This window comes from Hippopotamus amphibius, chromosome 15 (assembly GCF_030028045.1).
Source record: "Hippopotamus amphibius kiboko isolate mHipAmp2 chromosome 15, mHipAmp2.hap2, whole genome shotgun sequence".
Lineage (NCBI taxonomy): Eukaryota > Metazoa > Chordata > Mammalia > Artiodactyla > Hippopotamidae > Hippopotamus > Hippopotamus amphibius.
The window spans coordinates 18,673,299-18,689,355 of NC_080200.1; the positions used below are offsets into that span (position 1 = coordinate 18,673,299).

General features: G+C 41.1%; 1 protein-coding gene across 1 annotated transcript; it reads right to left on the bottom strand.

Annotated features, from left to right (window-relative positions):
* Positions 1–5,047: 5,047 nt before the first annotated feature.
* Positions 5,048–6,052, bottom strand: LOC130836284 (olfactory receptor 7C2-like). The gene has a single exon (XM_057708344.1). It carries the CDS (start codon positions 6,008–6,010, stop codon positions 5,048–5,050), a length of 963 nt encoding a protein of 320 aa, XP_057564327.1. The 5' UTR covers positions 6,011–6,052.
* Positions 6,053–16,057: the final 10,005 nt, after the last annotated feature.

Here is a 16,057-nt window from a genome sequence, read left to right on the forward strand (position 1 = left end):
TAATTATACAACTCACTACAGTGCTGATCAGAGACAGAGCTCAGGTGGTAATGTGAGTGATAGGGAGTGGCTGTAAATACAGATGAAGCTTCACTTGCTCACCTGCCACTCACCTCCTGCTGTGGGGTCTGGTCCCTAACAAGCCTCACAGGGTTGGGGACCCCTGGCTTAAACAACTGAAATTTATTTTTGTTTTGGAGGTTAGAAGTCTGAGATCAAGGTGTCAGCAGGGTTAATTTCTTCTGAGGGCTCTCTCCTTGGCTTGTAGATGGCCATCTTCTCCCTGTGTCTTCAATTGGTCTTCCCTGTGTGTCCTAATCTCCTTTTCTTATAAAGACACCAGTCAAATTGGAGTTGGGCCCACCTGAATGAACTCATTTTAACCTAACTACCTCTTTAAAGAGTTTATCTCCAAATGTGGTCATATTATGATGTGTGGGGGGTTAGGACTCCAACTTATGAATTTTCAGGGGACACAACTCAGGCCATCATATAAGGTGTAAGATACCATCAAGGGATGCATGACTCCATCTCCTTCAATCCTGGGAATGTCCTTCAGCCCTATGTTCTGTATACATCTGTGTTTTAAAGAATAAGGGATCAAGGAAAACATAGATCACTTTTTTGGGAAGGGGGATTGTGACTTGGATGTGATTTTTTCCCTTGGGTCAAGGGAAATATAGATCATTTTTTTGAGGGGAATTGTGGATTGGATTAGATAATCTTTTCATTCTTTCAAGTCCTTCATGCCATCCAGAGCAAGACAAATTTATCTCTGACAGAAGTTTTCTGTGACCTGCTTTCTCATTTGATCCTGAAAAGAGAAGAAGGATGTAATGTGGGGTATGCATGAGAATGTGCTCACCCTGACCACAATGAAAGGAAGTCATATTAAAATATTAGGGAAATCTTAATAAATCTTACTGTAGTGTTTGATTTACTTCTGAATCCACAGGCCCAGAGACAGAATATTTCTTGGTGGGGGAGCTGACATCCAGAAATAAATGCTTTAATATTAGAGGGCTCCTGTTTCCTTGAAAATTGAGCTATTATTAAAATAAGGTCGACTAGAGATGACATAATACTGTGCTTAAGAGAGTGGTCTGATACAGATGGCCAACAAACACATGAAAAGATGCTCAACATCACTAATCATTAGAGAAATGCAAATCAAAAGCACAGTGAAGCCGTGGTAACTCAGTCGTCACTTCCACAAAGCTTACCAGCAGTAATTGACCGAGCTGTGGAAAAGGGAATGCATCTTAGTTCTCTGCAGTGTGATATAAATTTCTCTTGGAGATGTTAAGTAATCATCAGTGAACATTCATTGAGTTTAAGCAAGGCAGAGCACTAAGCAGGGGAGTCAAATAGGACAAGAGGAAAGATGGTGGAGGAGTAGGACGTGGAGATCACTTTCCTCCATGCAAATACAACAAAAAACATATCCACTTGGGGAGTGGCTCATGGAGAACACCTTCCGAATGCCTCAGGAGACCTCAGACCGTCCAAAAGGCCAGAGAATTTCCATGTAATCCGGTAGCGCAAGGGAAGGAAGGGAAAAAGAGAGACAAAGAATCCTGAGGAGACTGGCCCCTCTGGGAGAGAGCTGTGAGTGGGGGAAGGCTCCCACACACAGGGGAGCCCCCTCACTGGCAGGGAAGGACAGGGGGAGCCTCAGAGCCCCCAGAAGAGAGAGCAAATGGCAAGTGTGTGGAGGGCAGAGCAGAGAGATCCCCACACGGAGGAGTCAGGCAGCACTCCCCAGCCAGAGAAGCTAATCTGCTCAACTGCGGTGGCGGTGGGGGCTGGGTGCCGAGGCTTGGGCTTCAGAGAACAGACGTCAGGGAGAGAGCTGGGGATGGCTGCATGAAAACAGCCTGGGGGGCAGGTTGCACCAGCAAGCTAAGAGGGGGCTTCCAGAAAATCCTGGGCCAGATGGAGAGGCAGGGGACTTTTGTTTCAGAGTGCTTTGGAGGAATTTCCCTTTCTGCAAGATCAACTCGATGATGGATGAAGACTTAGAGGGCTGGGATAGGGAGGGTGGGAAGGAGTCGCTGGAGGGAGAGGATATGGGGATATATGTATAAATACGCCGGATTCACTTTGGTGTACCTCAAAAACTGGCACAACAGTGTAAAGCAATTATATTCGAAAAAAGAGCTTAAAAAAGAAAAGGTGTTTTGGGCTGAGCTGTGAGCCTCGAATGCATCACTGTCTTCACTTCTTCATCAGAGGTGGGTTTTTGTCCTCGTGGGGCTGCTTTCAGGGGACTGGCAGGTGGGGGTCCTTTGGAGCAAGATCGGGACTATGGGGAGGATGCTTTAACACTTCAAAACAAAGTAATCCATGACAGACTTAGGTTTTGAAAGGTTTGTGTGAGATGGGTACCTAAACAACTCATGGAAGAGCATAAACAGAAGTGTTTGGATATCTGCAAACAAATTTTGGACTGATAATCTATCGAAGGTGAAAGTTTTCTTAGAGAGAATCATTACTGGTGATGAGCCTGAATTCATCTCTATGAGGCTGAGAGTAAATGGCAGAGTATAGAATGGAAACACCCTCAATTGCTGACCAAGAAAAAGCTTTAAAGTCAACCATCAGCTGGAAAATTGATGCTTACGGTTTTCTGAAATTCTCAAGGGCCAGTATAGGAACATTATCAGGAAAAAGGTTCAACAATCAACTGTTCTTCTTACAGTGAGATGCCTATTGAATAGCTGAAGCCTAAACTTTGGATTAAACGCAGAGGACTGCTATCCAAGGGCGTTGTGATCTTGCATGACAATGCATGTCTGCACACTTCTGCCCACACAGTCGACACTCTGCAAAAACTTCCTTTTGACTTGTTGGGGCAGTCTCCCTGTGGTCCTGGTCTTGCTCCATCGGACTTTGACCGGTTTGGTCCCCTGAGGGTGGCCCTGTGAGAGCAAAGATTTGCTTCTGATGGGGAGGTGAAGACAGTGGTGCATTTGTGGCTCGCAGCTCAGCTTAAAACATTTTTTAATGAGGGAATACAAAAGCTTGTTGACAGATGAACAGATTGAAAAGCAAGGAGATTATGTCAAAAAATGATGTATTTGTCTTTTCTGAAAGTTAATTAAAAAATTCTACAGCCAAACAGGCAAACAAAAAACCACAATGAGGTATCACCTCACACCAGTCAGAATGGTTATCATCAAAAAATCTAGAAACAACAAATGCTGGAGAGGGTGTGGAGAAAAGGGAACCCTCCTGCGCTGTTGGTGGGAATGTAAGTTGGTACAGCCACTATGGAAAACAGTACAGAGGTTCCTTAAAAAACTGAAAATGGAGCTACCATATGACCCAGCAATCCCATTCCTGGGCATATACCCAGAGCAAACCATAATCCAAAAACAAACATGTACCACAATGTTCATTGCAGCACTATTTACAATAGCCAGAACATGGAAGCAACCTAAATGCCCATGAACCGATAGATGGATAAAGAAGATGTGGCACATATATACAATGGAATATTACTCAGCCATAAAAAGGAATGAAATTGGGTTATTTGTAATGAGGTGGATAAACCTAGAGACTGTCATACAGAGAGAAGTAAGCCAGAGAGAGAAAAACAAATACCGTATGCTAACTCATATATATGGAATCTAAAAAAATGGTACTGATGAACCCAGTGACAGGGCAAGAATAAAGATGCAGATGTAGAGAACGGATTTGAGGACAGAAGGAGGTGGGGAAGGAGAAGCTGGAACAAAGTGAAGGAGTAGCATTGACATTTATATACTACCAAATGTAAAATAGATGGCTAGTGGGAAGCAACTGCCTAACACTGGGAGATCAACTCGATGCTTGGTGATGACCGAGAGGGTTGGGATAGGGAGTGTGGGAGGGAGGCTTGGGAGGGAGGGAATATAGAGACATATGTATAAATACAGCTGATTTGCTTTGTTGTACAGTAGAAGATGGCACAACAGTGCAAAGCTTTATACTCCAATAGAGATCAAAAAAAAAAAAAAAAAAAAAGAGTGGCCTGATGCTTTCTTTTTTAAAATTAATTTTTATTGGAGTATAGTTGATTTACAATGTTGTGTTAGTTGCTGCTGTACAACAAAGTGAATCAGTTATACATGTACATATATCCACTCTTTTAAGGTCATTACAGAGCATTGAGTAGAGTTCCCTGAGAAGGGTCTGATTTAGACTGCCCTGGGTTTGAGCCTCCCTTTAGGACATGTGTGACCTTGAGCTAGTTATCAGATTACCATAGTCTCTTACTTTCTCATCTGTAACTAGGGAAACGATAGTCATCACATAAAAGTGTTGCTGAAAAACTTCAATGAGGTGTGTTTAAATTCTTAGACTGTGCTAGCATATACCTAGTGCTCCTGTTATTTTTATCATCAATATCACCATTAAAAAGGGAATCTCTTTCCTAGCTCATAAGCTTTTATTATATCAACACATGTATTTTTCTGGTCCCAACTCTTTAACCATGTACTCATCCCTCTTTCATGCCATTCAACAAATATTCCCTGGGCATAAATTTCTTCCTAAGAAATGTACTAGGTATTGCAGTTTCAAAGAAGGATAAGATATAGTTCAGAAATTCAACATATAAAAGCCGTGGATTAGCAGAGAACTTCATTAAATTTGATGTGGCTGAAAGGAAAGTGAATCAGGAAAAAAGGCACTTTGAATTGATTTCATTCACATCTCAGAAAACGTTGCTGTAAATGTGTTTGCAGGGCAACGTTTCCATAGTAGGTATACATCCTATCACTTTGAGGATATATATATATAAAGTACATGAAATTCTATTTATTTTTAAATAAATTTAAATTATCACTGAATATAGCTAAGAAAATATCAGGTTTTACTCATACAAAATTAAAATGACTGGTTACAATGTGAGAAAGGAACCCAAGATATAACCTGAAGGAAAGTAGAGAGGGCAGTGAAGACCCAAGAAAATTTTGCTTTAAAACATGAATATTAGGAAAGATAAAAATATTAAACAAAGGAAGCCAGGATTTCTGGTCCTCAATTTCATGTGCCTAGTTACTTATGAGAGTGCTATAAAGGCCCTGTCATTGAGAGATGGTGCCCTGCTGAGGAGTCTCACCAGGGCTCCCTTCATGTCCTTGTTCCTCAGACTGTAGATGAAGGGGTTCAGCATGGGGGTGACCATGGTGTACATCACTGAGGCCACCAGACTTGTCCTGGAGGATGAAGTGGCTACAGAACTAAGGTAGACCCCAAGGCCTGTGCCATAGAACAAGGAAACCACTGAGAGGTGAGACCCACAGGTGGAAAAGGCTTTGTACTTGCCCCTGGCTGATGAAATTCTCAGGACGGAAGAGAAAATCTGAGAATAAGAAAAGAGGATCCCAGAGAGAGGGAAAACACCTAGGACAATAGTCACAAAATACAAGGCTATGTTATTGATGAGGGTGTTCTTACAGGCGAGCTTCAGAACTTCAGGAAGTTCACAAAAAAAGTGTGTAATATTCATGCTTCTGCAGAAAGAGAGCCTCAAGAGGGTCAAGGTCTCAAATAGGGAGCCCATAACACTGATGCACCAGGACCCCAGTGTCAACAGCCCACAGAGCTGGGGGTTCATGATGACCATGTAGTGCAGGGGGTGACAGATGGCCACGAAGCGGTCATAGGCCATCACAGTCAGGAGTAAATTTTCTAGGCATCCAAACACAATGAAAAAAAATTCCTGGGTGAGACAGCCTGCATAGGTGATAACCTTGCTGTGTGTCTGGAGGTTTAGCAGCATCTTTGGGATGGTGGTGGAGGTGAAACAGATGTCAGTAAAGGACAGGTTGGAGAGGAAGAAGTACATGGGTGTGTGGAGGTGGGAGTCTGAGACGACGACCAAGATAATGAGCAGGCTCCCAGTGAATGTGACCAGGTATACAGATAGAAACAGCCCAAAAAGAAGAGCCTGCAGGTCTGGGTCCTCTGTGAATCCCAGGAGGAGAAAGTTTCGGATTCCTGTTTGGTTTGCTCTGTCCATGAGTCTGCTGGGCTTGTCAACAAGCAGGAAAAAAGCAATGCAAAATTTAATCTAAGTAGATATTCCCCAGAGTGACAGAAATATCCTTAATCCAAACCCAGGGAATTCCTGAAGTCACTCATTTTGGCTAAGGATTGGCTTTCTGGATGACAAATTGTGGTGACGTTTGCTACCTGGAAAAATTGTCTCTAAGTCCAACAGTTCTCAGATTGTGGTTCATGTCCAGCTCCATCAGCACCCCCTGGATATGTTAGAAATGCACATTGTTAGGCTCACCTGACCCAGTCAATCAGAATCTCTGGGTGTGAAGCCAGCACCTTGTGCTTTAAGAAGCCCTCCTGGGAATTCTCACACACACAAATTTGAGGAGCACGGCTCTAGTGCTTGCCTGCATCCCTAAACAATCATCCTTTCCCAGCATCCCTGATGACCGTTCTTATATTTTCTGTTCAGTGCTAATGGAAATGGGAAATTCCCTAATGTTAGGCAGATCATCCAAACATTGAGAGGTTCTTTCATTGTGCTGCCTTTCTGTAATTTCTGTATCTTAGATTCCCTGGACTGTGGATGCTCCTTCTAAAAAATAAGAACCCATTTCATCATTAATCACCATTTACATGCCATTTATATTATCACTGTCCTGATATAAATTCAACCAAAATTAAATTTCTAGATAAATTGTTCTACTCATATATGGAATGTAAAAAATGGTATTGATAAACCTAGTGACAGGGCAGGAGTAAAGATGCAGACGTAGACAACAGAGTTGAGGATACAGTGGGGGAAGGGGAAGCTGGAATGAGGTGAGAGAGTAGTATTGACATATACACTACCAAGTGTAAAATGGATGGCCAGTGGAAAGCTGCTGCATAACACAGGAGATTGACTCCACGTTTTGTGACGAACTAGAGGGCTGGGATAGGGAGGATGGGAGGGAGGTTCAAAAGGGAGGGGATATGGAGATATATGTGTAAATACAGCTGATTCACTTTGTTGTACAGCAGAAACCAACACAACATTATAAACCAACTATACTCCACTAAAGATGTGAAAAAAATTAACGTGGAAAAAATAAATATAGTGTTCTACAGTTTCTAAATATTGTCTTCATCTAATTTCATCTTTTGTTTTTAGTTTTGTTGAAGTATAAAAGATTTACAAATAATTGCAATTGTATATATATATATATATATATATATATATATATATATATATACACTCCCCCTCCACCAAGGGAGAGTCAAAAATTATCCATACTCTGGATGTAGAATTTGCAGAAATTTTACTATAACAAGAGTGCGGATAATTTTTGACTCACCATCGTGTGTTTGAGTGTGTGTATCTTGGTAAGTGTGGACATAGGCCTTCACCCCAATACCATCACCACAATCAAGTTAATAAACATGTCTGTTGCCTCTAAAAATTTCCTTGTGTTCTTTTATGTGTTTGTTGTTTTAGTGTGTGGTAAGAAGCTTAAATTCTCTCCTCCTAACATAGTTTAAATTGTAGAATGCTGTATTATTAACTGTACGGACTATATTGTACACTGGATCTCTAGAATTTATTCATCTTGCTTAACAGAATCTTTATACACTGAGTAAGATTTCCCTAACGTTCTTCCCTTCCAGCCACTGGCAACCAACATTCTCTTCTCTGCTTTTATGAGTGTGATAATTTTAGATGCCTCATACAGGTATTTGATCTTTTCTGCCTGGCTTATTTCACTTATTATAATGTCCTCTAGATTCATCCAAGTTGTCGCAAATGGCAAGATTTCTACATGGCATTTAATGTATTTTATGTTTAATGTCATTAATAATGATATTCCCCTAGCTTATGTCTCTGATATTGCTATTATATTAGGAAAACTTTAGATTTCTCTGTACTAAAAAGATGTTGCATGCATTTTCTATATTCTCCTATTAATTTAATTTTCTCTAATATTATATACCTTCTCCAAAGAGTATTAATTTAAAACACCTGTTTATCTTTAGATCTTACTGCATTGATATGAAATTCCACAACACTGTTCAAATTTATGATGAGTTGGAATTCCTATTTTTCTTCTGTCCTTTCAAGAGAATAACTTTAGAGGTTTATAATTTAATAAGATGTCCCTAGATATCTTAGAGGGTCTTTTAAAGCTACAAACAAGTGTTTTACAATTGATTAACAATTTAGAAAGAATAATGGAAAATATTATCTCCATATTTCCTAATAAATTGCAAATGTTAAATGTGGAACAAGGGACCATATAAGCTATCAGAAGAAAGTAAAAAAATACATCGAAAATATACTATATACATGCATATATAAACTATTTAAAGTCGATGTGTTCTGTGTATAAAAAGTCTTTGACAGAAATAAGGGAAGAAGAGATCAATAATTGAACCATAAACTGAAAAATTATTAATGAGAAAATGTGCTGTGCCGAAAGTTAGGAATGCAAAAATAATCTGTTTGACTAATAAAAGTTATTATCATAGAAACATTAAAGTATCACCTGGGAGACGGGCATAGGATATTAAAGATTCATAAAAAGTATAAAAAGGGTAGTGAATGTTTGAGTATTTTCTTTAATACTAATCTATGAGGATGAAAAAAAATAAGATACTCTTTTCATTGAGGGGATTATGAAGTCCTTATTTACAAAAAGATAAAGAATGCAAAATTTCATCATGTGGAAAGAGAAAGAACACTTCAGATACTGCTGTGAGATTATAATTGACATGGTTTTCTGGACAGGAGAAATTAAATCAGAGTACAGATTTTTTATAAGCTTTTTTGCGCAAACCAAGGAAAAGGATCTACAAGATGCACCAAAATGTGGACAGGGATCAACTTTGAGTGATAATATGAGTCTTAAGTTTTAGATTCATTTTCTTCTATTATATCTTTCAAAAACTACCCAAGAACACATACATAGTCTATTGTGAAGAAAGAGATACAGAAGATTTGAAAGACGTTGTTAATGAAAATTCCACATAACTAACCTAGGTAAAGCAGAAATTTAAAACAGAAGCAGAGCTGATGAATTAACAAGAAGAAAATCTCTAGAACTGAGGCATTCCAGAGCTAATTCTTGGGCAAAAGCAAGCATACAGGCACAATTAGACAGAAGCCTAATGAATGGGATAAAAAGAAAGAGAACAGACATGCTTAAAATTAGGAATGAGAAAAACAATTTTAGACTTAAGGAAATGCTCAACTTTGCAAGAAAATGTTAATTAAAACTCCATGTTACAAATTGGAAAATCTCTATGAAATGAATTTGCTTCTGGGAAAATACAAGTGTGCAAAGTTGATTCAGGATGGAGGACAATAGATCAATAATTAAGGAAGGAATAGAGTAAACAGCAAGACTTACCTCCCAAAAAATGCCTTTGTGGGATTTTAGGGCAGGAACAATGGAAGGATTTCCCTTTAAGTATTAAAGGAGACAAGAAAGTCCCTCATCACTATTACTCTCAACACCCAGGAAGCTGCAGTCCATGCAATACAAGGAGGAAAACATACAGGAGATGTAAGTATCAAAAAGGCAACTCGTTGTTAGAAGATGATGGATTGGCTGAAGATAATGAGTTGGCAGCTGAAAACCTCCTTTGACTAAATGCGATTTTCGTGAGGCTGTTGATATAAAACAAATATGGAAAAACCAGTAGTCATTTTAGAGTGACATCCAGTGGCAGTCAGGATGTTCTGCAACCATGGCTTCTATCCAGTTTTGAAACATTTTCATCACTATGGAAACTCTCGGTACTATCTTTGTAACTTTTCTGTGAATCTAAAATTATTCAAAAATAAAAATAAACATGAAGAGTGGGTGCAAACCTCTCCCCCAGCAGTGTTCATATGTACATTTAAATCTCTCAGAAAAGAGATCACAATTATTCCACATGTTAACAAAAATATAAATCTCTTGGAACAGGGGCTGGGAACTTTCCAATACCCAGTAAATAAGCCCAGATTACTTGAGGACCCCCATGTGTCAAGTATTTGTGCTGTTTTATAGGCCTTAGCTCATTTTATCATCATCCCTATTGTTCTGACTTAGCAAGTGAATACAATGATAATCATTAACATGTATAGATGCTCTCTAGGCGATGGAGACAACTAGAAAACTTCCTGTATATTATCTCCTTTAATTTAATTTTCAGGTTAACTTTATGAAGTGGATACTACTATTATCTTCATGTTACAAATGTGAAAACTGAGACACAGAGATGTTCAGTAAGTTAATATCACAAGGTGTATGAATGGACTGTAAGTGCTAACTAGGCAGAATCCCAGGGAATGTTTCTTGTCTGAATGAGTCAATGAATAAGATTTGATAGATAAAAGAATATAGGGGAATCTGATGGAGAATAGAGGCACTTGGGTCCTGAAAGATGGTTGGATGAGAAACTTTGGAGAGATGTTGGGAGCTGAGAGGTGAGATTCCATTAGGAAGGTGAGAGCTCCTCGGTATTTAGTTTCAGAAGAGAGAGGAAGGAAGCTGACAGGAAGAGAGACTGCGAGAGCCTCTGGAATTGAATTGTCTAGAATGTTTTAGTAAATTGACTCTCACCACCACATTATGCCCACTTGTGCCACCAAAGTTAATAACCTGAGAGGTCTGCCTGCCTCCATACTTGTTTCCCATAGCAAGTACTCTACTGTCTTTGCTGAGCTTCTAATTCCCTGGCTCCTTTCTTTCCTGGGTGATGGATGATCAACTGAGCTCCAAGGAAGTGCAGGGAGATGGCATCAGGCATCTGTTCTCTGAAAGGTCACAGTTGAACTCCCTCCTCCCTGGGACAGGGGCGTTGCAGGTGAAATGAGTAAGGGGCATATTTACCATTTCTGCAGCTCCAGAGGTTGAATTCTCACAGATGCTCATTAAATTAATTTTTCCAATGTTACTCCATTCTCTGAGCAGTTCGGTTCCTGTGAGGGATGAAGCCAAAATAGCAATGAACTTCCTTTCTGCTCGTTCTGTACCCAGGGGAGGGTCTTGGATGCCAAATATGCATATGCCCTCCCCAGGCCCCTTAGTCATGATGTTCTTTTCTCCATGGGGCTGACCTCCAGTGTCTTTTCCCATGAGCATTTCCTCAACATTTGAGATGGAATTTCTTTGTCTATCAAGGGCATGATAGCACATTTTCCCCAGACCATGGGACTCCCAAGCACCTCGACTTGCAGTTGTAAACAAGGATCTGGGTCACACCCAACTACCAACAAAAGCAGTCCAATGACTTTGCCACAACTTCTGTTCTTACTATTGAAGGTGAAATCTGGAGAAAGTCCCAGGCACGCAATAAGAGAAGTAGCGGGAGAGGTGGGTTGGCTGGCTGTACAGGCAGACTGTATGAGTATATACGGTTTTTCATGGTGAAAACGTGACTTTGGGGTCAAGTCCATTGGAAGGTCCTTAGTATTCTAGTCCAGATAGAATGGACTATTGTTATCAATTCACAATGGAGTGACTTTGTTTTTTTAAGGTATGATTTCTCTTACATGTGAAATCTAAAAAATAGAACAATCTAGTGAATATAATAAAAACGAAACAGAGTCACAGACGAACCAGTGGCCACGAGTGGGGAGAGGGAAGGGGGAGGGGCATGACAGGGGCAGGAGATTCAGAGGTACACATCACCATGCATAAAATAAAGAAGCCACAAGGATGTACTGTGCAGCACAAGGAATATAGCCAATATTCTATAGTAAGAGTAAATGGAGTATAACCGTTAAAATTTGGGTATCACTATGTTGTCCACCTGAAACATATTGTAAATAAAATATACCTCAATAAAAAAGAACAAATAAAATAGGACACCAGGATACAAGGGAGTAACTTTTCTAGCTCAAATCAAATATGAAAATGTTTCCAAGAAATAAAAACAGTAGGAAACTGCTCTTTGCTCCAACATCTTTTTTAGGTGTATGTCCCCTGAATATCCCATTTAAAATTGCACATGTAGACTTTCTTAGGCTGAACCCTTGCCCCATAGAACCATGTGCCTTATTGTGTGTTTCACTTTTTCACCTTGGTGATTGCTTGCCTCGTCCTGTAATGTAAGCTCCATTTGAGAGGCATTTTTTCCTATGGGAATTTGTATGGGGTGTCTAACACACAGTAAATACTCAATAAATATGAGCTGAAGGAGTGAATTTGTTGAAGGCTTTGTAAACAGTCTTTTGCAAAATGCCATTTTGCCCATTAGTTTGATCCTCAGGATTCCACCTGGGCTGGATACAATTATCATGATTATTTTAGGCAGGAAGCATGGAAATTGAGGCAGGTTAGGATACTTGCCCACGGTCACATCTTAGGAAGAGGTGGATTCTTGAATCAGCGTTGTGAAGTGCAGAGCACAGAGTGTGAGGAGGGATGGATGAAGGGTGGGAGGAAGAAGTGTGCATTTAGGAGCTGGGCTGGGAAGCAGGGGTACATGTGGGCAATGGTTTGAGATTCTCTTGCCTACTAAAGAGTCTGAGTCAACAGCCCCTACCTTCTTCTGCCCTACATTCAGCAACCTCATGATGCCCTCATGTGAGCATGACGTACTTGGAGATTATGGGGCTGTGGTTCTCTATTCCCTGTTCCCCCTGAAACAGGGCTCATATGTGTTGGGTATTGGGGAATAGCCTCTTGTTTGATCAGTCAGACAATACTGTGTCCCCTAAAACAGGTCTCATAATATTGGGTAGTGGAGAATAGCCTCTTGTTCAATCAGTCAGCAAATATTTATTTTAATTTATTTCTTGTAGTAATCCTGAATTGGTCCCAGGAGCTGGGAATATGGCTATGAGCAACACACTCCTGGTTTTGTCCTGGGTCCCATTGGAATTCAGATGACACAGCTGAGTCAGGGTGTTGGGAAGGTTTCGCTGAGGATTTTCTTCATGGCCTGCACTCCTGGTAGTAAGGACTCTGCATGGACTCCCAATAAAGGCTGGCTGGGATGTGCTAGACATCACTCTTCAAGTCTCTGCTGTTGTGCAGGAATTTTCTTGGAGGAAGAAGACAGACTCAGTGTGACTCCTCTTGTGATTGAGGCCCAGGGCCCAGTTTCTTGGATTATGTCTCCATTTCTTCAGTGAAAGCAAACGTGGAAAATTTTGTAGTGACCCTGTGGGTGTGTGTCTGCCTTTGTTTGTTCCTTCCTTGTCCAGATATTTATTTGGTGTCTACATGCCAGGCACTGTGCTTGGCACTTGGAGGACCTAAAGATGTGAAAGGCATGAACCCTGCTTGGAAGGAATGCCCAGTCTAATAGGGGAGCCCATGAATGAACTAAACATTCCCACTTTGGTCTTCTAAGTGCTGTGTTGGGGAAGCCAAGTGCTGTGGGAGGTGGCACCTGACCCAGCCTTGGAGCAGAAGCAGTGAGTGAAGCCTTCCTGGAGAGGTGACACCTGAGCTGAATGTGGAAGGAGGAATAGGAGCTGGTCAGGTGGAACTGGATGAAGTCAGGAAAGGGAAACATGGCATTTGAGAGCAGTGGTTCTCAAAGTGGACTAGTAGCAGCCTCACCTGGAAACCTGCTAGAAAATGTGAATTCTCAGATCCCACTACAGTCCTATGGAATCAGAAATTCTGGGACAGAGCCCAGTTATCCGTCTTTCAAGTAACCTTTTATGTGATTGTGATGTGCGGTCAAGTTGGAGAATCACTAAGGGGCCTCATCAAGGTTGGGGATTAGAGGAATAGAGTGGGTGTGAACCTGCCTTTGTTTGTTTCTTTTTTGCCCAGACATTTACGTGTTGTCTACATACCAGCACTGGCATGCGGGAGTAGAAGGACATGAGTCTGGAAAGTTGAGCAGAGGCAAGCTCAGGAAGATATCTGTGCCAAAAGTTTCAAGCTAAGAGCAAACATTAAAAAACATATGTTGAATGCTTCTTATATGGCAGGCTCTGTGAAAAGACTGAGGGGTGCAGTAGAAAATAAGAGATGGTTCCTGAACTCCAGACATGAGTCTGGAAAGGTGAGCAGAGGCAAGCTCCGGAAGGTATCTGTACCAAAATTTCCGACCTAAGAGCAAACATTAAAAAACATATGTTGAAGGCTTCTTAAATTGCAGGCTCTGTGAAGAGACTGAGGGGTGCAGGAGAAAATAAGACATGGAAGATCCAATCTAATGACGAGAAAAGACACAGATGATGATGATGGTGATGCTGATATAGATTATGGTGGTGATGGTGGTGATATTGGTGGTGATGCTGATAGTGGTGATGATGGTGGTGTTGAAGATGGTCAACATTTACAAAGCACTTGCTCTGTGACATACACAACATTAAATATTTTACATGCCTGAGCTCGTTGAATGACATTCCATAATGTCCTATGCCTAGCTGCTTTGCTGCCCTTGCCAAATTAAAAAAAAGATTATCTAGTTATTATGCCTAGCATAAGAGATTTTGGAATCCAAAGAAGGTTTTCTAACTCAGCTGATGCTGTATAGCTTTCTTTTTCTTTCCAATTTCTTAGCCTCTGGCTGAATAATTTCAACACCCAAGCAGGTGAGCCTTCCATCATCTTCTTTTCAAAGTTCGCTGACCTTTGGAATTCTAGCCACCTACCCTTGGGGCCATGTCCTGGACTTTGCCACCACTAAGACTGCTCTGACACCTCAAATATGTGCATCATGGCCACAATCTCCATCCTGTTACTTTACTTCCCCTACACATTTTCTTTAGTTCCATGAGAAGTTTTGCTTCCTCAGCTCCACTTGTCCCCCAAGTTATGGTTTCACCTTTCCATTTATGTATTTTAGTTCAATGGCTCTCAAAATTTATATGCATCCTGATCACTTGGTGGTCTTGTTCACAAGCATATTCCAATACAGTGGGTCTGGGTTGGGGCTTGAGATTCTGCATTTCTAACAAGTTCTGAGGTGGGGCTGATGCTGCTGGTCTAGGGACCACACTTGGTAACATGAGCTTCCAGACCAGAGAGTGTGGCACTTCAGGCTTTCATTTTCTTGAGAGCACCTTTGACATCCTTTTCCCCTAGTCTTTCTAAATCCTCAACATCAGGGGATTCAACCATCTACTTTATCTATTCCTGTGTCAAGGTGTCTAAACCCAGAGAGAGAAAAATCTACCCACTGTGGTGCTTACTGCAGTGGCCACTACAAGATGATGCATTACATTATCAGCTAAGTGTATTTCCACTTTGAAATCTCTTTATATCAGTGGTTCAGAGTCTTGGCTACACACTGGCCTCACCCGAGAACACCTACTCCCTGAGGCTCTGACTTAGTTATAGTGGGAGTGGGCTCTAGGCATTGGTATGTTTGTGAAAACTGCCCAGGTGATTCTACTGTGAATGCAGAGTTGATAACTACCCAGTTATATGGGGGCACCATTATCCATCCCTCATTCCAAGTCTTCACTCGATTTAAATTCCAGGTCCATTCTCCATTTTTCTTCCTTTGTAGGAGGTTATATTGCTTATACTTCAGGGGAGTGATAAGATTCCTGGGTGGGAATGGACCCAGCTTTCTGCTCCCACAACTCAAATTTATTGTGGTGTACATGCATCCATGCTTTCTTTCCCCTGATCTCAGTTTAAACATGGATCTGTTGCTCTATTCAAAACTCATCCCTGTACCATTCCCAAATCTCATTCCTCCTATCTTCTCATTCTGTCAGCCATTCCATTGCTTACTTGCATTTTCAACTCCACTGCCTCTGCTTGACTTTGCTCTATAGCATGTGAAGGCATGCTGATGTCTCTCCCATATTATAAAAATGAAGACCTTTGCCTGGAATGCTAATGATCTCAGGGAAACTGGACTCAGTGCTCATGCTCTTTAGTGGAGCATCCTACCTTCCCCCAATAGTTGTCTGCCCCTCTTGGAACCATAGGGATTTCGGATGAAGGCAGGGACCACAATGTCATGCAGCATGGTATAAAGCTGGCTTGATTGGAAGCACCTCTACCTGGGGTCAGTGGTAGGCCGGCGTGCTCTCTCTGTTTATAGAGGTCCTGAGAGACCACTTTGAAAATAAGAAAAATAGTCTGAACTTGAGTCCCAATGGCTTAGGGGACATTCA

What these genes read in the sequence shown, in the direction of transcription:
- LOC130836284 (XM_057708344.1), bottom strand. Translation starts at nt 6,010, where the DNA reads ATGGACAGAGCAAACCAAACAGGAATCCGAAACTTTCTCCTCCTGGGA.